General features: G+C 50.6%; 2 protein-coding genes and 1 long non-coding RNA gene across 6 annotated transcripts in view; all 3 read right to left on the minus strand.

Annotated features, from left to right (window-relative positions):
• Nucleotides 1–2,463: 2,463 nt before the first annotated feature.
• On the minus strand, nt 2,464–15,647 carry foxk2b (forkhead box K2b). Of its 4 annotated transcripts, none has more exons than XM_035525297.2 (9): nt 15,245–15,647; nt 9,263–9,454; nt 7,767–7,914; nt 7,125–7,271; nt 6,597–6,790; nt 6,104–6,309; nt 5,612–5,827; nt 5,110–5,316; nt 2,464–4,171 (listed from the first exon to the last, which is right to left on the minus strand). In XM_035525297.2, the coding sequence occupies exons 1-9, from the start codon at nt 15,460–15,462 to the stop codon at nt 3,981–3,983; spliced, it is 1,719 nt and encodes a 572-aa protein (XP_035381190.1). In that variant the 5' UTR covers nt 15,463–15,647; the 3' UTR covers nt 2,464–3,980. The 4 variants fall into 4 exon arrangements, with proteins under 4 accessions (XP_035381190.1, XP_035381189.1, XP_035381191.1 ...); XM_035525296.2 differs by having other exon boundaries at nt 15,167–15,647; XM_035525298.2 differs by lacking the exon at nt 15,245–15,647 and adding an exon at nt 14,049–15,069.
• Nucleotides 15,648–17,903: 2,256 nt separating this feature from the next.
• Nucleotides 17,904–19,651, minus strand: LOC145658639 (uncharacterized). The gene is made up of 2 exons (XR_014124311.1): nt 18,304–19,651; nt 17,904–18,110 (listed from the first exon to the last, which is right to left on the minus strand). It is a non-coding gene; the product is annotated as an uncharacterized LOC145658639 (long non-coding RNA).
• A 2,063-nt stretch (nt 19,652–21,714) lies between these two features.
• The window catches only part of pirt (phosphoinositide interacting regulator of transient receptor potential channels), a 3,266-nt gene continuing 351 nt past the window's right edge, over nt 21,715–24,629 (minus strand). Inside the window, exon 2 of the mRNA XM_081716646.1 lies at nt 21,715–24,160. Coding sequence (XP_081572772.1) covers nt 23,716–24,123 — 408 coding nt within the window. The 5' untranslated portion in view covers nt 24,124–24,160 and the 3' untranslated portion in view covers nt 21,715–23,715. The remainder of the gene's footprint in view (nt 24,161–24,629) is intronic.

A 24,629-nucleotide genomic window follows, 5' to 3' on the forward strand; every position in this document is an offset into this window, starting at 1 on the left:
ACGACCGCTGCCCTGAAACGACAGAGCTCACCTCACACGTCCTCACATCACATAGGAGACAGACTTAGAAAGGCCAGGGGAGACTACAAGGCCGGTCTGTCTCTCTCTCTCCCTCTCTCTCTCTCTCTCTCTCTCTCTCTCTGTCTCTCTCTCTCTCTCCCTCTCTCTCTCTCTCTCTCTCGCTCTCTCTCTCTCTGTCTCTCTCTCTCTCTCTCTCTCCCTCTCTCTCTCTCCCTCTCTCTCTCTCTCTCTCTCGCTCTCTCTCTCTCTGTCTCTCTCTCTCTCTCTCTCTCCCTCTCTCTCTCCCTCTCTCTCTCTCTCTCCCTCTCTCTCTCTCTCCCTCTCCCTCTCTCTCCCTCTCTCTCTCTCTCTCTCTCTCTCTCCCTCTCTCTCTCCCTCTCTCTCTCTCTCTCTCTCTCTCTCTCTCACACATGTAACAGTGGATCCACTCGTTTCTTTTTCAGCAGTTTCACCCAGTGCTCTTGGTCTCCATGGTAACAACTCCCACGACTGTGTGGCAGAGATAGTACCTCTGCGCGCACACACACACACACACACTCACACACACACACACACACAGACACACACACACTCACACACACACACACACACACACACAGCCTACTTTGCATTCATCATTTCAAATCACCTCTCACACACACACACACACACCACCTACGTACTGGTCTCCCATCCCCCCCCCAGTTTCCCACCCACCTCGTCTGCCTTCTCTTCTCCTGCTCTTTACCAGCACAGCAGCTCAGTTGCTTAATTAAAAATGTCCTCCAAAATCTGCTCAGGTGTCCGCAGGCCGGAAACGCGGAGCTCGGCCCTACGGCCACTGCCTCGCGGTCAGAAGTGACACCGAAGCATGGCAGATCATGAGCACGGCTCACTCGAGCGGTCAGGTTAGGGCCCACTCAAACACGAGACGTTATCACTCACAGGACTTCTTGGGGCAAGAGGGCGATAAGCAAACCTTAGTTTCATTCTTCAGCACAGCTTTCCGTTACAGACCCGTCACGGCTGGAGGGGACGTTGGGAGAAGCGGCGCCCGCACGTGCTGGGCTGCCTCTTTAAAACGTCCCTCTTCCTCACCGCAGGGCCTAGACCGAGAAACACTCGCGTCAAGGGCCGCCAACCCGGAAGACGCTTCCATGGCTTTTTTATTCTTATGGTTCCTGTTGTGGTGTCGACCAGTCCTTGGCTCGCTCACCGGGGCTTGGACTCGTCTAACGGATGTTTAAAAAGCGCTGAATCCTGTACTTAAATTCGGCTTGACTCGGTGTGCGACGAACACACAGGTCTCAAGCCTGCAAAGGCATTTAACTTTGACTTTAACGCAACCCCTTCCTAAACATAATGACTGTAAATAAATGTCATCTATTTTAACCTTTCCCTCTTTAGGCTATTTAAATGACTTCGACTCGTGGGAGCCTCCAAACTGTTAGTTATAGTAGACTAGCAAAACAAGAACATAAGTGAGTGCAGTGTTTGATACTGCCACCTGTTGGTCATCTTAGGAACTGTCAGGAGCTCAACTGCAGATCAAATCAGAGCTTTGATTTTTTTGGCAAATAGTCATTTAATTTTGCCTGGAAATAAACCGTTAGCCCAAATCTCCAAATCCCTAAAGGAAAAAAACAAACACCCACTGAATTGTGTCATCTGCCCCCTGTGGCTTCTCATCTTGCCCCCAGTAAAAAAAGTAAACAGAAGCAACATAGGTTCCAGATCATTACTAAGCATCATCGAATAACACGTCCATCGCTAATCACCTCTGATTCTTTACAGGGGCTGTAGATTAATGATGAATGCTTTTAATGTCAATTGTAGACTTATTCGGTTCTGGGGAAAATTTTTGAATAAAAAAATCCACTTAAATCTTCAAGCTCTCAAATTCTAGTGCTGTCACATGTGCCGTGCATGGCGCTTGTACCCCTTCTGCACCTGAAATGACCTCGTATTACCGCAAAACACACGTCCGTAGAGCTCGTAACGCAACTCCACCGGACACCAACACGGCTGCATGCTGCTGGCCAGGTGCACCTCTCCTAGCTCGTAGACGGATACAGAAACAGCGCCTGACTACGAAGAATTACTGAGATCTTCATCAAGGGTAGGCAGATATGCCGAAACGCTTGCCTCAAGGAAGTAACCCTTCCGTCTTTGGCGGGGTGTGCCAGCATGCACACGGGCAGCACCTGCTTCAGGACGCTGAGACAGACCAAGTAGTTAGAGGAAAACCATACGCTTCATGGTCAGACTTCCTGACAATTTGCTACGAGGCTTGAAGTAGAGAACGCACCCGAGGGAGGACGGGACGTGCGCAGCAGAGACAGACAAGAGATGAATTGCGTCTAGATGTTTTTCACCCATTACTGAGAGAGCCTTTCAGGGCTAGAGGTGTCTGAACACACCACACAGGACCAATGCATGGCAAAGGAAAACACAAGCATGAAGTAGGTTTTAAATTAATTTATGCATGTGTAATATTTTTTTTATATATATATATAGTATGTATATATATATATATATTTAAAAAAAAAAAAAAAGCATTTACCCACGAAGCAGAACAAACAAACAGAACATCAATCTTGTTTTTATTCCCCCCCCCCCCCGTCTTTCTTTAGTTTGTAACGTATACAATCTGGAAACAGACTAGACGGCTCAACTGATTGGGGAGGGACATCCTGCCTACAGCACAGCCTAAAGACGGCCAAAAAATTAAATAAAAAAACAAAAACAAACAAACAAACAAACAAAAAAAAACCCCCAGATCCAGAATAAAAGACGAATGAAATGTAGCAATAGTGGAGCAGCAGGGGTCAGGGCGGGCTCTCAGGTGGTGGGGTCCCCCAGCGTCAGGTTCATCTGGGTTCTCACAGTCAAAGGGCTCCACTCAGGATTGAGAGAAAAGAACCAGGTTGAAAACAAGCAAACAAACAAAACAACCCCCCCCCCCCAAACTAATCTGATATATATTCTAAAACTACACGTGTTTTAGAGAAAAACCAAACCGTCCACATATAAACGCACAGAGTTCTGATCATGTGGAGTCACTATAAAAACATCCCCCGGTCTGGGGGGTAGGACAACATGGAATCAACATTCATTCCGTTATCCTGCTGCTATTAATGAAAGATCACAGAGTACCAAACAGGGAGGAAGGGTACTCCACACATGGATGACAAAATACTGCAGACCGCTGGGAACGTGTGTGTGTGGGGGTGTTCGGCTGTTGAGTGGTAGCTGCCTAAGTTCAGGATATGGTTGAATGTATTCATCTCTTTAGTAGGCGACTGAGCCATGAACATCCCCCCTACACACACACGCACACACACGCACCTCCATACTCGCATCGGTGAGATTCTACTCCAGAAGGGTCTTCTGTCATTTGCTGACCTGGTACAGGCTGGTCCAGGTCCAACTCTGGATCAGAACCAGACGATACCACACTGGCTCTGTGGGCATCTGAGGACATCAGCACTGAGTAGGTGTGGACAAAGACTAGCAGAGGTCAGGAGAGGTCAGATCTTGCGTGCACATGCACACTTTTTTGTAGTTTGTGACAGCAACATAAAAGTCTGTTCTTCTATTCGAGACCTTCCAAACTGCAGGATAGAGTGGGTTACTGCGCAGGAACAGAGGGCCTTACGTGTGTGTGTGTGTGTGTGTGTGTGTTCAAGGTGCCCACCGCGGGCAGATGGCAGTGACTATGGACACGCCCCCTCCCCCAGGTGCCTTGTTCCTGGGTGGAACTTATTCTGATTTGGGACTTCACTTAAGAGTGAGAAGCAGTTCCGTTCAATGCAAAACAAAATATCCTGGATTTGGCACAGTGAGCAGGGTGGAGGGAGAGAGAGGGAGAGAAGGAATGTATGTATGCGAGTGTGAGACAGAAAAGCATGGCAGGAAGGCTGGAGAAGGATCAACCATAAGAGAGACACGGGTGGAGGGGGCGTGGTTTATGCTAATGCCTAGTTTGGGTTGGCAGGGGGCGTGTCTGTGCTAGGGGCGGGGGTTCCGTTGGCGGGCTGGTGCAGCCCCTCGTCTGCTTTGGGCCGTTTGCTCTGGGGGGGGTCACTGGTTCTCTCGCCATTCTGTCGCTTGGTGGGGAGAGAGGCAGAGACCGATGCATGGGCAGCCAATAGATGGAGAGGACTGGAGACTAGAGAGAGCGAGAGAGAGAGAGAGAGAGAGAGGGAGGGAGGGAGAGAGAGAGAGAGAGAGAGAGAGAGGGAGAGAGGGAGGGAGAGAGAGAGAGAGAGAGGGAGAGAGAGAGGGAGAGAGAGGGAGAGAGAGGGAGAGAGGGAGAGGGAGAGAGAGAGAGGGAGAGAGAGGGAGAGAGAGAGGGAGGGAGAGAGGGAGGGAGAGGGAGGGAGAGAGGGAGGGAGAGGGAGAGAGAGAGAGAGAGAGGGCATTACATCAGTCTCTGAAGGTTTTCAGTATTAAGACCACCATCCCCCTTCTTCACACTTCAGTAAACGACACACAGAAAGCAGCAAGAGTGAAAGTGCTAGAACAGAAAGAAGAGCCTCTGGATTAGCACTCCCGTAAACGCCCTGCCAAAGCTCCTCTGGCTGCGTGGCGTGTGCCCGCATACACACTGCCTCATTCACATTCTGAGACACTCCAGATTATCAGACAGATGAACTGGTTAATCTGATTACAACATGGGCTCCAGGTTTCTACAACTTTACCCCACGTTCAGTGGTCGATCGATACGGGGTTAAAACCGCTGACGCGGACATTTAGAGAGTGGGAGGCCGATATATAATGCAGTTCTCTTTTTTGGTCTGTTTTTTCCCCCCATATTATTAAATACAATAATAAAACACAAAACTGCTGAACTGAAATGACCATTTAAACACTTTATCTGCACTGCATTGCTCAATTTAAAAATAATGCCTCATCTAATAAAAAAATCCACAGGTAATGAAAAAGCAAACAAAAAGGGGGAAAATGTAATACTGATCATCTCCAAATGACGTTTAATTCCAACATCCTGAACCTTTTAAAAGCAACAGTGAGAAAATCTATTGAAATCACATTTCACGACAACAACCTCCATTCGCACCTGCCACACGCACACACATGGCGGCATACCTGAATGGGCTTGTATCGCCGTGGCAATAGGAACCACATGGGTGCCATTCTGTGTGATGGTTTTGATTGGCAGTTGATGCTGGCCCAATGGGGCTTGCTGCACTATGGTAACAGTCTGGAGGGGCGCGGCTGCCGTACTGGTCTGGACTATTCGACTGGCGGAGCCAATGGAGGTGTGGGTGACGGTAGGGATGGCCTCCACTTTCACTGGGGGGGAGGAGAGAGGGGAGTTAGACACACACACACACACACACACACACACACACACACCTGTAACGGAACATCCAGTGTGTGTGTTTGTAGCGTACGGTCAGTTAACACAAAAATGCACAGAAAACCCACTGGCCCATCACCCGAGATGATGGCGGTGATGGTGATGAAGATGAAGATGACAGCCAAGCCCCCTCAGCCACAAGCCCAACAACAAAGCTCCCAGCAGGTCAGTCGCGAGTCAGCACCGCCGCCTGAGGGCCGGCCGACCTGCTGACGCTTGCCCTCTCACCTTTGAGCTCTTCGTGTGCGCCATTCTCCTGTGGCTCGGCGGAGGCGTTGCCGGCGGTGACGGGAATCTGGTGCAATACGTGGACTGCCTGCATGAGCGTCTGGGGGCAGGAGGCGGCGGAAGAGGCGGGGCCAGCCACGTATGCCATGGGCTTCACAGACTGAGCGAGAGGTCTCTGTACGGCTATGAGCACAGGCTGACTGCTGAGAGAACAGCCTGGGGGACACACACACACACACACACACACACACACACACACACACACACACACACAGGCTTAGTGCGTAGGCTAACGTGTACCTGGCGTGTTCTGTGCTAGGCAGGGTTAGCGTCTAGGCTAACGTGTACCTGGCGTGTTCTGTGCTAGGCAGGGTTAGCGTCTAGGCTAACGTGTACCTGGCGTGTTCTGTGCTAGGCAGGGTTAGCGTCTAGGCTAACGTGTACCTGGCGTGTTCTGTGCTAGGCAGGGTTAGCGTCTAGGCTAACGTGTACCTGGCGTGTTCTGTGCTAGGCGAGCCTCCTGAATGACAGCTAGCTTCGGCTGCACAGGAGCAGCAGCGGGTGCAGGTGGCGGGGCAGGGACAGGCTCCGACTCCATGGGAACGGGCGAGCCCTCGCGTGATAGGCTGTCAGGGGTCTGTCCCCCGCTGGAGTGGGCGGAGAGCACCCCTGAGTGATTCGGGGATGCTGGGGCACTTCTGCACAGCACAAGGGCAGAAAATGTACACTTGTGTTTTAAATAAAGGCCAAAGACATTTAGAGACTCCCGTACCACTGATGCTAAAGTGAATGTGCCAGTAGCACCACTGTGACCAGCCTGAAGCAGCTACGATAAAGAAGCTGGGTGTCATATCCGTAGATGACCACAAGGTGGAGCTGCAGCTCCTGATCTTGAAGCGAGACAAAAGAACTAAAAGCATTGCACCACTCCTATAAAATCCCCCAAACGCTGTCGTCTTTTCAGGCATTCTGCACGGCGGCCTACCTGGACGAGAGGGGACCTAGCGGGGTCCTGAAGCAGGGCACACCGCGGGGCCTGCGCTTCCGGAAGGCCTGCTCGATGAGCTTGCCCTCAGAGGACGGGTCTATTCTCCAGAAGGAGCCCTTCCCTGGCTCCTCCTGGGAGCGCGGCACTTTGAGAAAGTAGCGGTTTAGAGACAGATTGTGTCGGATAGAGTTCTGCTCCACACACACACACACACACACACACACAGAGAGACAGACAGACAGAGAGAGAGAGAGAGAGAGAGAGAGAGAGTCAATCTCTGACAAACTCAGGGTGTATATTTTGAACAGCTCCAACAGGGCTGGAACATTCTAGAGCTCCCAACAAATTCTAGTTGTGTGTTGCTGGTTGTAGCAGGGTCCTGACGTGGCTCCGTGCTATTCCTGCACAGGGAAGCTTGCAGAGCGCTTAACTGATGAATGAACGTGAAGAGGTGCAGGCAGAACTGTGAGCAGCTGGGCTGCGCTGGAGGCGTGTCTTAAATGTGCTGGGCGGGGCTTCTCCCACCTGCCACCCCTTGTCGGCGCTCCTGTAGTAGGGGTAGTTCTTAGTGATGTGGGTGTAGATGCCATTGAGTGTGAGCTGCTTGTCCAGGGCCAGCGTGATGGCCTGCACGATGAGCTGGGCGTACGAGTAGGGAGGCTTGGAGTCATCCTGGGGGAGGGAGGGAGAGAGGGAGGGAGAGAGAGAGAGAGAGAGAGAGAGGGTGTGTGTAAGAGAGAGAGAGAGAGAGAGAGAGAGAGAGGGTGTGTGTAAGAGAGAGAGAGAGAGAGAGAGAGAGAGAGAGAGGGTGTGTGTAAGAGAGAGAGGGAGAGAGAGAGGGTGTGTGTAAGAGAGAGAGAGAGAGAGAGAGAGAGAGAGAGAGAGAGAGAGAGAGAGAGAGGGTGTGTGTAAGAGAGAGAGGGAGAGAGAGAGGGTGTGTGTAAGAGAGAGAGAGAGAGAGAGAGAGAGAGAGAGGGTGTGTGTAAGAGAGAGAGGGAGAGAGAGAGAGAGAGAGAGAGGGTGTGTGTAAGAGAGAGAGAGAGGGTGTGTGTAAGAGAGAGAGGGAGAGAGAGGGAGAGAGAGAGAGGGCGACCATCATCGTCTCAGTGGCATGTCTCAACGTTTTATAAGGTGACTCATGGGCGGATAAGGTGGTGAGACCTTCACCTTGGGGCTGTCTCCTCCGGAGGGCTCCTTGTCGTTCTCTGACTGAGAGTTATCGTTGATGAGCTGCAGGTCTGTCGGGATGACGCGGCCCACCCTGTACCCCGAGGACCCAGCGCCCCCGGGGCTGGACGGACATGAGTTAGCCGCGCTGGAGGGAGGAGAGAGGGAGAGATCTGTTCATCGCTTGCTTGCTGGTGACCTCTTTGTGCTGTGTTCCTGACCCAGCCTGACCGGTTGTTTTTACAAAGAGGCTAGGACCCCCCCCCCCCCCACCCCCCCCCCCACACACACACCTTGGGGAGGGGACATGGTAGCTCTGATGTAAAGCAGGCTGTAATTAGATCGCTATGGAAACGGAACAGGCTGTTCAATGAGAGTGGCTGGCTCACGCTACAGCAGCTTTCTGACCCCATCATGCACCCGTATGAGGGGGAGGCGGAGTCAAGCCAGCATCGCTCTGGCAAGAGGAGAGCTCTGCAGAGCTCCACCCACCTCCACAAAACTGGGCTGTGCTTTGATAAAAGCGCATGCCAGCGTGCTGTTCACAGCATAATAGGGCTCATCCCCCCCACCCCATGCGCCTCGTGATGTTTGGACCAAACTTCCCATCAGAGAAGAGAGGCCCGCTGTCTGCTGAGCAGTAGAGTGTAGGGAGGGATGGAGGGATGGAGGGAGAGAGAGAGAGAGAGAGAGAGCAGGAAGACAGAGAGAGAGAGAGAGAGAGAGAGAGACAGAGAGCTCTCTCTGTCTCCTCTTCAGTCCCTTTGCCCTCCACTGTGTGCGTTCCTTCCTCACTGCAGCTGTGCTGATTGTGACACACACACACACACACTCACACACACACACTCACTCACACACACTCACTCACACACACTCACTCACACTCACACACACACACTCACACACACACACACACACTCACACACACACACTCACACACACACACTCACACACACACACTCACACTCACACACACACACTCACACACACACACTCACACAGCTGTGGAGACCCTAAGAGCCTGTTCATGTTTTCCTCAGGGAGATGCTGCAGAGTCACATGGAGCGTTTAAAATGTCCACCCGCCACGCACACACACAACGAGTCCATTTCATTCTAGCACTACCCAGGATGTGTGAAAAATCATTTTTACTTCGGTACAGAGTTTAGTTACAATTTAGCTTCAACATTTGACACTTTTATACTTTTCAAGACACCTGCCTATATATGCATCCTAGTGTTGCACAATACATCACTTCAGTAGTATCACAATACTGGGCTCGGCAATACCACCGTATGCAAAGACGCACTGTAGCAAATGTTTTAATGTTTAATGTTGTAATGTATTCTGTGAACTCTCTGTGGGCATTTTGTCAAATCCAGATGTGCCCATGATCTGTCAGACACCGTCACACAGGTAAAACACTTCTCAAACATACTGCAGTTCCTGCTGTGTCGCACCAGGATCAGCACTGACGTGTGCGCGCGGGCGCGTACCTGATGGTTCCTGTGGGGGAGGGTAGGGGACTCATGAGGTGAGCGATGTTGTCAGGGATGTTGATTGACAGCGGGGAGATCTGGGGCTGCACCGCCTTCACCGGAGACTCCGCCTCCTGCTTGTCCGTCTTGACGTGGGCGAGCGCGGTGAAGGTGATCTTGATACTGGTGCTGGGAAACCGAAACGTGCACCTGCGGGAGGAAACACGCTCCACGTTACGGCTGGGTGCGGACCGGCAGGGCAACCGGCATTGCTATCTACCACGGCAAAAATTCCCAAAAGCCAATGTGCGGGCACCAGTAGCTCTGAAACATGGAGATAAAAGCTGAAACGTGGATCGTTTCCAAACAGGTGCCTGTACAGCGGTTTAAGCAGGAAGTGTCCCTCAGACATCACCGTGGAGATAGACCGCCTTGACAAACAGCAGGTAGAGTGACCATGGCACCACAGTTACGCAATGCCTTCCGCTCAGGGAGTTGTCGGCGGCCTTAGCCCTAGATCTTCTAGATCTTCCCCGACATCCATCTACGCCCAGAAAAGGCAGATCTGGTGGAAACGTGCCATCATGCGAAACGTGACTCACTACACGGGTAAGCCCATCAGTCCTCTCGTGACCCGCTCAGCGAGACAGCGTGAGGATTCCACACAACTCCAGGCTCCAGCTCCTCAGGTAAACAACTAGGCAGGGCTTCACCCACCGAAGCTCCATCCCCTAGAAGTCTGAGGCGCATACGAGTTCTGGGCCCTCATGGGACCCGGGCGGCTGGAAACGTTAGGGGAGGGAACCGAATCTTTTCAAACCGTGGCCTGAATCTGCCTCCCATTTCCAAAGCTATCATATTAATAAATGAACTAGCTAACAAATAAGAGACACTTGGAGCAGTGTGCCAGCCAACTGGGGGATTAATTTGATGGTGGTATTGGTGGAAGGCTACTAAAGTCTTCCCACTGCTCTGTGCATACAGCACATACTATACAGATGGCTTGGGTAAGCGAGCACTGGAGGGAGGAACTGTGTGTGTGTGTGTTAAAATTAATCATGACCTGATACGCTTTTACTCATTTCTGATCACAAAGAGACCGAAGTAAACACCCCTCCCCAGAGCAGAAGTAGCCAATAGAAACACAGATCTGAGGCCAAGAAAGAACACGGCACTACCAGAGAGATAGCCGATAATGCCAGACCTACACTGATGTACACTAGCTCCTCTCGCTCTGGGTGGGGAGACCACGCCCTGCCACGCCCACCCCTGCATACACCAGACAGACCCGAGTACAGGAGCCAGGACTACCACTACCTAGGGTGCCAAAGCCTGGCATGGACACCACACATACGCTCACACAAGGCAGGAAAGAGCTAAAGCAGATGAGAGAATGTGATTACAGCACTAACCTTGCCTGTGTGTCTGCCTCCCTCTGTCTTGGCCCAGAGGCAGACGGTACTGGACACCTGGCTGGCCATCTGTCCTGTTCTACACAGCACACACCTGTCACTCATCTGAAGACTAGACCTGTGCAAATCAGGACTGTGCACAGAGGGAAACGCAGGGACGTGCAGGCGGGCCGTTTTTGCAGTTGGCACTTGATGTTTGTGTGTATGAAGAGAAAAGGAGCAACTTGAATAACTGAACAAGTCCAAACATGGATCTTGCACAGAAAACCAAGACACACCCAAAAACCCAGCAACCACCACAACCCTGCCATTGTCATGGTAACAGGCTGAAGGTGGTTCTTCCGTCTTCCAATGTCACACCTAATATGAAGGCACTGACTTTAGCCTACACACACACACACACACACTCACACACACACACACACGCGCATGGAGCAGGTCTGCAGACAAGTGCTGATTTTTGCCTGCTTTTCAAGGCAGACATTGTGTGTGTTGTGCTGCCCTGGCGACCACGAGACTCTCTTTAGCAAAGGAATGCATGACCTCCCTAATGCTACATTCTTCCCCGTAGGTGGTGTGTGTGAAAGAGTGTGATTACAGCAAGCGTGTAAACACGGAGCCTTGCCCCAGCACGCTCACACACACACACACACACACCTACCCCAAATAAGCCCATGTTCTACCAATACGTTCAACAATAACGCTCAAGTTTCAACAGGTGTATGTGTTCTGAACCCCTTAAAAACCCCACAACACTAATGTCAAAAAAGCTCAACATCTGTTTTACACAAAAATTTTCTGGAACTAAACAAAACAGTCATCCCAAAAAAATCCATTAAACGAGCATCTGATTTGCCAACAGCCTGGTCATTCTGGAAACACTGACTAAATCCCTGGTCATTCTGGAAACACTGACTAAATCCCTGGTCATTCTGGAAACACTGACTAAATCCCTGGTCATTCTGGAAACACTGACTAAATCCCTGGTCACTGAGCATATGTTGGTAATTACGGCATTGCTGCTCCTAGGCATGTGCGGGCCAGAAACCATGGAAACCACAGACACCATGGAAACCATTGAAGCCGGAGCTCCAGCACTATTGTAGCTGCACAGCTTTTCACTCTGAGTGCACATTCTCTCCTGTCCAAGGAGGCCTGGCAACACACACACTCACACACACACACACACACACACACACACACACACACACACACACACACACACACACACACACACTCCACCTTCTGAAGGGGGGGAGAGAGAGAGAAGGAGGGGGAAGAGCAGAAGGTTTCAGAGGGCCACGTACAGTTGCCATGAGACAGAGATGTGGGAAAACGGAGAGGCTTCAGAATGAACTTCAGAACGGTGGACCGTTGACGATTCCCAGACTGTCTAGATTTGACTTCAGATTCCCAGATTTCCCACATGTCCACATTGGACTTCACACCTGCTGAACGGCCATGTCTTCATGAGTCAGACAGAGCCCAGCTTGGGACTCAAAACACTGATTCATGGTCTCTCCCCTAAACTTTATTGCTTTATGGACAGGACGGGTCTGGACAATTGCCCCAAAAAGACCAGTAGCTTGGGCTAGAAGCAAACATCCCCCCAGCCATTCTAAAAAGACGTCTGCATGACAATAAGTACCATCTCTGTCCCATCTGTGCCTATACCACAGAAGCATGGCAATACCATGCAACACCATTAAACACTCACTCAGTCCAAACTCTGACGAGCGCATACACTTCCAAACCCAGATATTAGACCAATCCAAAACCAGTGGTCTTAGCAGCAACTACGCATACTCTGGGATCCCTGCTGTGCACCTCTGTAGGTAGGGTCCTACCAAATTAACCGTTAACCATGAAACCAACCTTCTGCTCGTAACTGGGTCAAAACTGAACATCACGCATCTAGCTAGCGAGTAGCATAGCATTGCGCGTTTCTGACCTGCACATCTGATTTCTGACGTGGACTTAAATTGAATTAACAGTGACATTCCTGGCTGTGAAAAAAAACCCTGACTATCAAATTCTGTGACACGCAGAGAGCCGTGACAAAACCTAGACCAGAGTTCTCACCTTATTGAGAGAACGAAACCCAACACCGTCTCCTGGTGATCAGTGAGGGAGAATGAAACCCAACACCGTCTCCTGGTGTTCAGTGAGGGAGAACGAAACCCAACACCGTCTCCTGGTGTTCAGTGAGAGAATGAAACCCAACACTGTCTCCTGGTGTTCAGTGCTTACCACTCAGCCATTAGGGCAGGTTGTTAGCATAGCATGGCAGGCTAGCTTAGTTAAGATCCTAGCAATGTAGCCAGCAAGTGTTATTTAATAAATGTAGAATCTGTCTTCTAAAACCCCTGAAATCCATCATTTTTGAGAAATGAGGTCCATTAAAATGAACCAGTTTCCCCTGTGAGCTCGGCAGGGCTGTAACTGCACCACTGACTAAACAAAGGCAAAGCTAACAGGGACTTGTGGTTTACAAGCCTGGACTTCCTGTTTGACCTCTTCCGTGTCTACATTACTTACACACACACACACACACACACACACACACACACACACACACACACACGTGCATGTGTGCGAGCGAGAGAAAGAGACTGACAGAGTCTCCAGTGGCCACACCCCCATTCTCCCCACCAGGAAGAAATGAACTATGCTCCTGCCACACCTACTTCCTGGTTTTCCTTTGATGGCAGGTACCATTGTCTCATGCCAGGGGGAGGTGCCTTTGTTTAACAACCAATGAGCCCTCAGGATTAAAACCAAAAACAATGGGAGACCTTACAGTGACCTTATACTCTGAGGCCATTCAACAGATTCAGTCAGCAGTATTTTGCTGTATAATGGAAAACGTGTCCCCATGCTTTAAGGATCGGGAGAAACGTTCCGTTCTAATGCAGCACTAGAGCAGTGGGTCTTCCACCGACATTGCTACACATCACACGGGGCAATTGCAGCTTTACAGTAGCGTGCACACGCGTCTGTAACCAGAGAACCAAAGCGCGGTTTCTGAAATCACACCTCAGGAACCAGACCAACATCTGCACGCTGACAGAAGAGGAGGGGTGAAGGATGACTCTCGGAACAGCCTGCTCTCCGCCCTTACGTAAGCCAACCCCCAAAATGCCAGACCACATTATGATACCTAGAGGCACAAAGGCTGCAGGTGGAGTATGACCACAGCAAACAAACAAAAAGGGTCAAACAAATAAACAAAGCCCGCAAAGCTCTTAGAACACGGGAACGTGCAGAGAGATACATGTCCAGCCCAGAGGCCCACGGGACTGGAGCTAGCCACAACCCGTGACCACCGATCCAGTTCACCGAGCAGATATCTGAGCAGCTAATACACCGGAAGGTTCCATGGCCTTCCTTACCCGTGCTGGAGAAGCAGAAACATACAGGAGAGCGCGAGAGCCATGATTAAACACTCTTCAGTCGCAAACACTCTGTGCGATCCAGTAACCCGACAGTCACGGCGCCGTGCGGATCCGAGCAGGGACCAGCTCATCTGAAACCCACCCTCACACGCCAGTCTCTGGCAGACTACGCTCACGGCTCGTAACAAACATGTTTGTTGTCCCTGGTGTTTAGTGCGAAGTTGAGCAATTCTCTAATAAAAACACCAGGAGAGGAGACGGTGTGTCCCGAACCCTGAGCCAGGGCCGCGTGCCTGATTTGACCCTGGTGGTGTTTTCTTTGTGCTTTCCAAGGCCTCCAGACTCAGTCAAACGGCGTGTTTATGCACACCGCACCGCTGACCTTTGTTGGCGCTTGGAGGACACGCCTGTGCCTTTGGCTCTTACATCCTAAAAGTGGCCAAACTTGCGCCACCTGGACGATAATAATTACACACACGGGCAGCCGCCACAGTGCAACGCCTACAGCCGAGAACACCTTCCACTCTTCTCTCCGCTTCGGAAAACGGAACAGTTCCCGACGGGTGGCAGGCTGCTGTTACCCGGGTGACCACACACAGCCGGGCTCTCGGTCTCTCCCTAAGGTGGCTGCAGGGCGCGAGCTGTTTTCTGTTTGGCTATTTGGGTCATCCCATAAACAAAAGCACAGCGTGGGATTCCACGCGCTTAACGACGGCTGAGACCAAACTCGCGTTTTACGTTAATCACGAGCTCCTCTACTGTAAACGTGCATCTGCCATTGCCGTGTCCGCCGGAGTGAACGCACGTGGCCAGCTCACGCGATTCATTAGCCTAAAAACTGCACCGCAAACATGGCCAACCGCGAGACTGATCGCGCTGCGTGGAGAGGAGCTAAGCTCGGCGCACGTGGCAGGGTCGCGAGCCGGAGCGTGCTGACGGGAGAGATTGCCGCGCGACGTCGGCGGACTGCACCTCCGCGTCTGCTTTCACAGTGAAACGCGGTCGGGGCTCGCGAGATGCCTCGCGGCTGCATGGCGTCCCACGAGAAAGCAGCAGCACGTGCTCCAAAACAACAACAACAACAACAAGAACGGCAGGGCATGCGGCGGACTCACTCTCGCGGTAGCTGCAGCGGGGGGGCGCCTCGCCGCAGAAACACCCCGTCCACGAACACCCCGTTCTTCCCCACGCACCGCAGGTAGAAGTCCCCCCCGCGCGCCGCGTCCTCCCCCGCCGTGAAGATCTCGAGGTGTCTCCGCGAGATGAAGCTCGAGTGGCCCATGCTCACGTCCACGGAGCCCTGCGACGAGTTCCGGCCGACGGTCACCGCGCGCTTCTTCATTAGGTACTCGAACTCGCGGCCCTCGAGCCGCGCGACCGCCGGCCCGGACAGCGCGCTCACCACCGCCATGTTAAGGGAGAGCGCGGGCGACTCTCAGATGCCTCGCGAAGAAAGACAAAGGGTGTCCGCGTGGGAACGTTAACCGGTGTCTCTGGAGGTAAAAAAAAAAAAAAAGTAAGAAAGACATCCAAAACGAAACGGAGAAATCTGGACGGGGGGAACGTGCCAGATCACGGACAGCGGCTAGACCCACCGCCGCGACACGGAGAAAGGGAAGGAGAACCAGCCAATCACGCGTCGCCAGGGGCGGGGCCTGGTGGGACTGACGTCTCGTCTGTCCACTCAGAAGCGAAAGTGGTGATGCGGTAATGCCACGAGCACCAGTAGCGCGAGCGAACTGGGGCGACGGGCGGCGTGAAGGTCGGTTGCCCTGTACGTCAACACGCGCGCGCATTCATGAAAATGGGGAACCGGATTTCACCTCACGCGAGGAACTGATCGTAACTTGCACTAAATGCGCAGACGGCACATAAACGTTAACACGCGTTTCGGGTCCTGTTGCTCTGACATTAAGGTTTTCTAGTTGCCTGAATAAACTGTTAGTTGTGTTCTCACTTTTCTGACTAAATGTTCAGTACTGTCAATCCCCCCCAGATGTAAGATAAATGTCATGTTTGCGCCGTGTGCAGCCTCTGTTGTGTTTCTGCTCTTGCAGAAAGTTCACTCCGCGTTTCCCTCTCAGCTCTGTGCAGCAGCTGGAGCTCCTTCCCCCGCGCGCTCAGTTCTCGCATTCGCTCGTGGACGTCGTGAATTCTAACGTTAATTCTAACGTTATTCTTTATTCGACCAAACCTGTTTTGGATCGTGAGAAGCGGGTGTTTAAAAAATAAAAAAATTAAAACATTTAAAAAAAGGAGGGGGGGAATGCGCGTGCTTCGACTGTGTGGGCTCTTCGGCGGTGACGTCATCCAGTCGCTCTGGCGCGCGCGTCCCTCCCTGGTTGTTTGTAAACACTGGGACGCTCGCGGGTGGTGGGGGGGGGGGGGGGCGTGTGTACGCGTTCACACCCAGTAGCGATCGGTTAGTGCGCGATGACTGACGAGCCGCACAGCTTCACGGGCCTCAGCAAACACATCCGCTTTAACGGTGAAGAGCAGCGTAATGCCGTGGAAAGCAGGGCGTGCACGGCACGTGTCTGCGGCTGAGGTAGCCGCTTCAGCCAGAATGCGGACTGCACTACCGCCACTAGAGGGCGCTGTTAGGTAGCGATTTGGGTGCGCTGGCCCTGCCCGCGGTTTCTGTATGTAGTACAAACTCTTTGTATTTGTGCATTAAACCTCTTGTCGGCTATTGTGTGCCTTTGATAGAGGTACTTTTTATTCATACTTTCCATACTTTTAACGTTTTGTAAATGTAAAACAAGCGTTTGCTATTTTCCTTCATTTTTCCATGGGGTTTCTAGCATTTTCTACACTCAGAATCCTGCAGAGCGCAACGTTCTTGGTTATTAAAGTTTAAAATAAATTTTGCTGCTCCAGGATGGATGGCTCATAATCACATCAGAAAGCTTTCACTTGTATTCTCTGAAAGCCTGTCTGAGTGCATGGTGAAGACTAGACCCATGGAACCACCCCAGCCAGACTCTAGACCTTTGTTCAGGATTATCTCTCACACACACACACACACACACACACACACAACTTATAATATCTTAATATATATTCTTCCCTGGTTTGAGTTTTGTATAGCCTTCAGGCTTGAACCGACTGTAATAAGAATTTCTGGTTCAGTATCTGGTTCTGTGGGTGGTAAATTAAATTAAAGTGAATCGGCTCCATTTAGAAGGCAGACGCTGCCAACCACAAGTGCTGAGTACAAAACACCCAATACAGCATCTGTTCCTCAGGGGCATGGAAAGAGTGTGTGTGTGTGTTTGTGTGGAGACAGAAAGCAAGAATGAATAAAACTGATGAGAGATTACCCAGGAGGAGGAAAGGAGAGAGATGAACTCCAGTAAGAGTGAGGTTGGTCCACACTGAGGTGGTCAGGCCCGATGTTAGCGAGCCTCTGTCCTGTGACTGCAGGCGTACCTGAAGCACTTCATTACCCAGGACTTTATAAACACTCCATCTCACACACACACACACACACACACACACACACACACACACACACACACACACACACACAGAGAGACATGACCTATGATAAAGATTACAGTACAGAAGAGAAAGCGCCCTAAATGCAATTCCATATGTGGTGATGTCTTTAGGAATGTCCACTGCAGGCCTCTGCCCTGCGGTCGCTAAGGTAGGTTAGATCCCTGCGTGATTACGTGCCTGTGGATGAACAGAGCGCAGCGAACACACCTGCGTATGCACTGGACCAGCAAGTCAGGCTGGTTTTCAATGGAATCTCAACATTGTTCTAGAACAGGCAAAACGTCAGCATTCGTCACGCATCTGAACCTTTCATGCTGGGGCCATAACTTGGGAGATCGTGCCATCATCAACAATCAGACATTTATTTGTCATTTTTTTCAGACACAACAGTGGCTCCATCTTTGGCACAATTCTGCTTCAGTGTCTGATCAAACACCCTATGACAAAGTGCTCAGACTCAGACTCGTGATCAGACTCTTGAGAGATTAAGGTCGTGTTCAGTCACAGTCTCCAGTAAATATCCTCATTCAGGTTTTGAGGTGCTTAAACAGTGACCTAAACCCGTGAAAACATCATACAGACAAGTGATATACATTTTTAAGTCATCGTTTTTTCTTTCGAAACAGCGTAAACAGTCCGACATGCACTGCAGTCATCATGGATACCTTCAAAGGCCATGTTTATGAAGTAGAATAAATGTAGAATAAATGTGAAGCAAGTCTGTGTGAGTGAACCCAGCTCAGCTCACCATGGCTATGTCGCTATGCTGTGAAGAGCTCCCCAGGGCCACTACCACTCAGGTCAGTCTCTGTGCTCTCTCTGGGTTCCACTCTGTGTGTCCCGGGCCCTGGGTCCCCCCGTTCCTCTCAGAGGGTCTCACTGGGACATTAGCTCCTGGTACGGAATGGTGACATTCCCCAGGTACCAGAATATCCAGAAGACCAGGCTGAGGAAGATGATGATGGGCCCGGAGATGATGAAGAGGTCCCAGAAGCTGAGTGGCATGAAGATACCCAGGAGGAAGAGGATGAGCCCCACAGCGTCGAACACGATAGCGAGTAAGAAGAACCCAAAGCATCGGCCCACGAAGGCACGGCAGTCCATCGCCGTGGGAGACCAGTCCAGCACGTGCCGCTCAGAGAGGAAAGACTTGATTGTCTGGCGAACGTCCTGCAGTCAGCCAGGGGGCGGGGCCACACGCTGACATGACGGGTTTGGCGGCTCCTGGGCTCTTGGCTGAGCAGCATAGGACACACCCTCTTTCTCTCCAGAGCTGCCTGCCTCATGACCCATGGGGCCACAAGCAAGCCGGCTGGGCTGGGGGAGGAGTCAGGGCTGGGGGAGGAGTCAGGGAGGCGGTCTCCGTGAATTATCTCACTGATGGTCTTACTCCATGCATTGCTGCAACGTCGTCATTACAGACAGACCGTGTCGTATCCGTAGCTGGTAAACTGATTTGGGCAGACTACGGTGTGAGAAGCTTATTAGGGTAAACAAATTATTATTAGAGTAAACAAATCACAGCTGCTGTTCATCACCAAAATCTAAAAATGGCCCTTTTTTTTAGTTAAAAAGGTGAAGGGACCTTGTACAAGCCAGCAGTAGAGAGGAAAGTGTGAATGCACACATGGAAGACAGATGGCGCTGTTGCATCTTTCTTAGTTTTGGTGTGGAGTCAAAGTGGGTGTAGCTGAGTGGCTGGAGAGATGAGGGTAGAGAGATCTCTCAGCAAGACAAATATAACACAACAGGTTAGCACTCACACGCGCGCGCGCACACACACACACACACACACACACACACACACACACACACACACACACACACAAACACACACAATGGTTTTCACATTGCTTATATTGCACACGACAGAGAGCAGTCACATTGCCACCGTGTACACTCATATATGCACACACTCACCTTATGTTCAAACACATATGTGCACTCACTTGTGTTCACACTCATGTGTACACACTCACATATGCACCCTCTCATGTGGTTTGCTTTCTCTCTCACACACACATACGCACACTTCTCTCTCCAGCTCAGTCGCTCACACTTCAGTCTCTCTCTCTCCCTCTCTCCCTCCCTCCCTCTCTCTCTCTCTCTCTCCCCCCCTCTCTCTCTCTCCCTCCCTCCCTCTCTCTCTCTCTCTCTCCCCCCCTCTCTCCCTCCCTCCCTCTCTCTCTCTCTCTCTCCCCCCCTCTCTCTCTCTCCCTCCCTCCCTCTCTCTCTCTCTCTCTCCCCCCCTCTCTCTCTCCCCCCTCCCTCCCTCTCTCTCTCTCCCTTTCCCTCTCTCCCTCCCTCCCTCTCTCTCTCTCCCTCCCTCTCTTTCTCTGTCTCTCTCTCTCTGTCTCTCTCTCTCCCTCCCTCTCTCTCTGTCTCTCTCTCGCTCTCTCTCTCTCTATGTCTCTCTCTCCCTCTCTCTCTCTCTGTCTCCCTCTCTCTCTCTATCTCACTCTCCCTTTTTTGTCTTATTCCTTTCTTCTTTTCTCTCTTTCTTGATTAAGGGCTGCTTTCCAAAACTTACCAAACCAATCGCACGTTTCGAAACACACAGATGCAGTAGCACAAAGGAAAAAGCAGAAGATCAGAAAACATACACTGTTTGTTTATACACGTTTCAACAGCGACTGCACATGTTTTGTAAAGTTGCATTACTGCTACACGTCGCATGTCCAAGTCTTGCCAGTCTTGTCCTTCAGACTCCTCAGTGACACACTACCCTAACTGAAGTGTCAGGGCAGCCGCGGCCCTGGGGGCAGCGTAGCGGGCCGACCGGTCTGACTGATCCCTCTCCCGGTGCTTCCACAGGGATAGGTGACAGGACATGCTGCATGTGAACACGCGATCTCTGCTGTGTTTGCATGTTGACGTCTGTTTGACTGTGACTTCCCTCCAGCGTGAGACACTCCTCTCTCCAGCAGCAGGATCAAACCTTAAAGATTACTAATGTGACCGTACATGTTCTCATTACATATGTAGGTAAAGGACAAATCGTTTTGCTCCAATAAATACATTTAAGTTCAATTTTAGCATCTAGTGATAAAATAAATAAATGAATGAATGAACACGTAGCAGGTTGGTGCCCACTCACAGCCTCTTCTACAAAGCTAACCTGAAAAACAAACAATCGAAAGTGAGTTTGACCTGAAGAAAGAAAAACAAGCTTACACACACACACACACAGAGTCCTATGAGACTATATCATTTCCTGGGATATTTCACAAGTAATCATTTTCTACTTAAGAGTCTGCATAAATAACAGAGAGAGATATGTAAATAAGGAGTTTATAATACTGTTATAAACAAAACACAGTATATGAAAGACTCTCAAGATATAGATCAGATGTGTCACTGTTTTATGTATCTTTACTGGGTCAGTGATATTATAACCGAAATGCTGATTGAATAATTCATGTGTTATATCCATAGAGAAGAATAAACAAAGAATAAATTATCTCTGATTTTTTTTTTTTTTATGTGCGATTTTGGTTGGGCTATGATGAATACGAAAGCCTCCAACATCAGAGAAACAGGACAAACACAGGATGAAAACACGGAATTCAGAGAAACAGGATCAGCACTCTGACTCGACACTAAGGCACTTTGTGTATTAAAAGTGCTATGCAAATAAACTGCCCAGACTGCCCTGCCTGCCCAGACAAAGCTATGAACTCGACAGCCACCTTCACCAGGACGTTCCAGGTTATAGGTAAGCCCACCTGTCTTCTGCTAAGCCTTCCTGTCCTCCAGCGCCTGAGCGAGTGCTTTCCAAGCCCCGGTTGAGGTGGCTGCTCTTCCTCGCCTCCTCTTCCTCCCCGACGTTCTTCATGACGCTTTGCGCGTCGCTTTCCGCGTGCGTTTTGGAAAGCCGCTCGGTCAACTTCCTCGCCAGCTTTTTAAAACTGCGTGCGGTGCTCGCGCTGCGTCGCGAGCCCGCGCTGGAGAGGTTAATGTTCCCCACGTACCACATGACCCACCAACCCAAGCTGCAGAAAAGGATTATTGCGCCCGTGTAGATGAAGAAATCCCCGTAAAACCTGCCGTTTACCTTCAGATCCGCGAAGATCCCCACAAAGAGAAGAACGAGACCGAGCAGGTCAAAAGCGATGGCTAAAGAAAACAACGGCACGCACGCGCCTATGACTTTGGAAGTCATCTCGAGGATGCTGGGGTCTCTCAGGTAGGGCAAGTGAGGCTACACCGGGCAAGCACGCGCCTAACCGCCCGAGGAACCGCCCCCCGTGACGTCAGGTGCGCCGCTCGTCTCGAGCGTCCACGGGGCGCGTCCTGCTTCGGCGTCCTGTGTCGCTCTCGCGGAACACTAGCGTGCAGCGTACACCCGGACCGCGTGGTCAGCTGTGACTTTGGGATGGAGATGGGTTCCGGAAGCCCAGAGTTGGTGTATGTGGGGTTACGCGCGCCAGCAGCTATGGGTTTGGCGGCTCTTTGCCGCTGCACCACATTTGCCATTCAAAGAAACCAGCAGACAAACTTTGCGCATTAAGCAAATAAAGCGTGAGGCGTCGTCCCGTGCGTATCACAGGCTTTTAGACGCGTGCGACGTGTTGGTCTCTTTATTTTTGAAATGGCAGGCATGTTGTGCTGAAGTAGTCTGATTTAGCTGATCTCAAACTACACCATGCAGTTCAAAAGGTCCTGACGAGGCTTTGGGACCCAAAAACCTCTCAGGGTTTTGGGCCATTGTAAGGACACATTACACCCTGCCCTACATTACACGGGCTCACTGGAGAAAGATGGTGCGTGTTCCTTAAAAGCTCACGCTATAAAGGTAAAAAAAAAAAAAAAAAAAAAGGTATTAGATATCTAGTAAGAAAAATAAATAAGTAAGAAATAAAGAATTTGACCCATGGGCTGTTTGGAGTAAAACCATAACACGGTGTGGACAGGTTAGCTGTCCAGTGGAGCATGGGTTCCTTACACCTGCCCAGATGTTCCAGATGTTCCAGATGTTCTGCATCTGTCACCTCCAGCGTTCTCGTTACAGATCTGCGGCTGCACACGTGTGCTGTATAGGCGCCGTACACCGCATAGCTTAGACAATAAGGACATGGACAGCGAAGGGAAGACATCGTTATATTGTACAGTGGCTCCCTCATTCATGGTCCACAAGCTCGGGCTACACAGGGTTACAGTCACAGTGTGAGTGCCGATCTATATGACGTCATTGCATCGTCAGTGCCTGAATGAAGCGTTTTCAGCACGTCATTCTCAGCACGACATGGTCTCTCTCTCCGTAACCTCTGACATGCTGTTTTAGAGCAGATACCTTTCAAATGCATAGGTGACATTATAGAGGATGTTTAACAATTGTTTTTGTAACCATAGAAACAACCTTTCACATTAACTTTTGTATATGGTACTGACATATGTAATCCATATTTCTTAATGACCATTCATTTTAGAGACCCGAGGAGGTCTGAGTAATAATCTGGATTTGGTTTCCTTAAAGCACTCTCTGTCTCTCACTCTCTCTCTCACTCTCTCTTTCTCTCTCAATTAAGATGATTTTAACACTACAATACTTTTGTGAAACGGGTCACTGACTGTTGAAGTACTTAGAACATCAAAAACCAGTTCCTCTGAATTGCTGAATAATGGTTCTGACAGACCTTCATTCATGAGCATGGTGGGCGGAGCCAAACAGCTGATTAGCATCTGCTCTGCTTTTCTGAACCCAAACAGTGGCCTTGGACAATCATCACACAAACCTTTCATTCCCGTGTTTCCCAGTCTCTGTCTCAGAGTTAGATGAACGTACATGTTACACTACTCTGTGACAAAAGTCGGATGATGTCAAAGCAGGCTATGCTAGCCACCCACCATGCTAACCTTCCACATGCTAACCACCCACCATGCTACATTATTGGAGTGAATTGTGTAGTAATTCATTGATACGACTGCATTGACGTCTATCTGTGTATGTACGAGCCTGTCACACATGTCCATCTCCGGGGTCCCGCGTGCTGCCTCACTGCATGGTCTGCTTTTCCCGTAGTGCATGTCGGCGAGTGTGTGCTTGTGTAGCAGGTGAGCCTGCACAGACATCTGCAGCAGCGTAACTCTCAGGACCAGCCGACCTGGGTGCTAGCGGGTTCTGTTACCATCCCGGCTTCTGCTACAGGCCCGGGTTGTATTACACGTGGTACTGAGGTCGGTAGGAGCTGCAGAACTTCTTCACAGAACTCTGCTCTTGCATCTCCCGGGTGATTGGCACCAAAACCACGCCCACCACCAGCACCATCAGACCAATTGAGATCAGGGCGGGGCCCAGGATGTTGGTGGCCAGCCTGGAGTACCCGGCGAAATACAATCCACTCAGCAGCAGCCCGCCAAACAGCACGCTGCCCCCAGTGGTCATAAAGAGAATGGCGTGCCAGTAGAGCTCACAAGTGCCGTGGGGGATGCTGTGCTCTCCGAGAGTCTTGAAGCGGGACAGGCTGAAGACGGTGCTCTCCGTGTAGGGCGTCAGCAGCTGCTCTGGCGAGAGAGAGCGCGAACGCTGGCCCGCGGCGGTCTGCTCCGGCGGGGACTCCATGGACATCCACTCCAGGACACAAACAGAGTCTTAGAGCCTCGGACTGAAGGCAAGGTAGAAGAGCAACACGCCGACAAGCTGGAGCATTAAACCATATCCACCCCTTCATGTCTAAACATAGTCATTTAGGAAGCGTGAAGAATTTCAATAAAGATGAATCACTGGACATTAAAACACATTTTTGACACATTTTTAAAAAGTAGGTATAAAAATTAATAACTTCCAACAGGTGCAGACTAGACTGTACAGAATGCATGTACATGAACAAATGAACTATACTTTTATTAGTCTACAAATAATAATAATAACTGATGTAGATGCTGCTAATGACGACGGCGTCTGGATGAGAGTAATTAAACAGAGCTAAAGAACTGTACATCCAGGCTTTCTGAAGCTGGACTGCTCCACGGCTTAGCTAGGACACACCCTAGTGAGAACAGTAATGCAGCCAAGCTTTGCACCACAACAGTAACACACCTTCTCATTGTGTCTTTAGATCTTTAAAACAATAA

Source organism: Electrophorus electricus, chromosome 6 (genome assembly GCF_041902795.1).
Source record: "Electrophorus electricus isolate QZ-2024a chromosome 6, ASM4190279v1, whole genome shotgun sequence".
Classification (NCBI taxonomy): Eukaryota; Metazoa; Chordata; class Actinopteri; order Gymnotiformes; family Gymnotidae; genus Electrophorus; species Electrophorus electricus.

What these genes read in the sequence shown, in the direction of transcription:
- foxk2b (XM_035525296.2), bottom strand. Translation starts at nt 15,462, where the DNA reads ATGGCGGTGGTGAGCGCGCTGTCCGGGCCGGCGGTCGCGCGGCTCGAG. An exon ending in GCGCCGACAAGGGGTGGCAG is followed by an intron (nt 6,791 to 7,124) that starts GTGGGAGAAGCC and finishes TGTGTGGAGCAG; the next exon opens with AACTCTATCCGACACAATCT. An exon ending in CGCACACGAAGAGCTCAAAG is followed by an intron (nt 5,317 to 5,611) that starts GTGAGAGGGCAA and finishes CCTCCCCCCCAG; the next exon opens with TGAAAGTGGAGGCCATCCCT.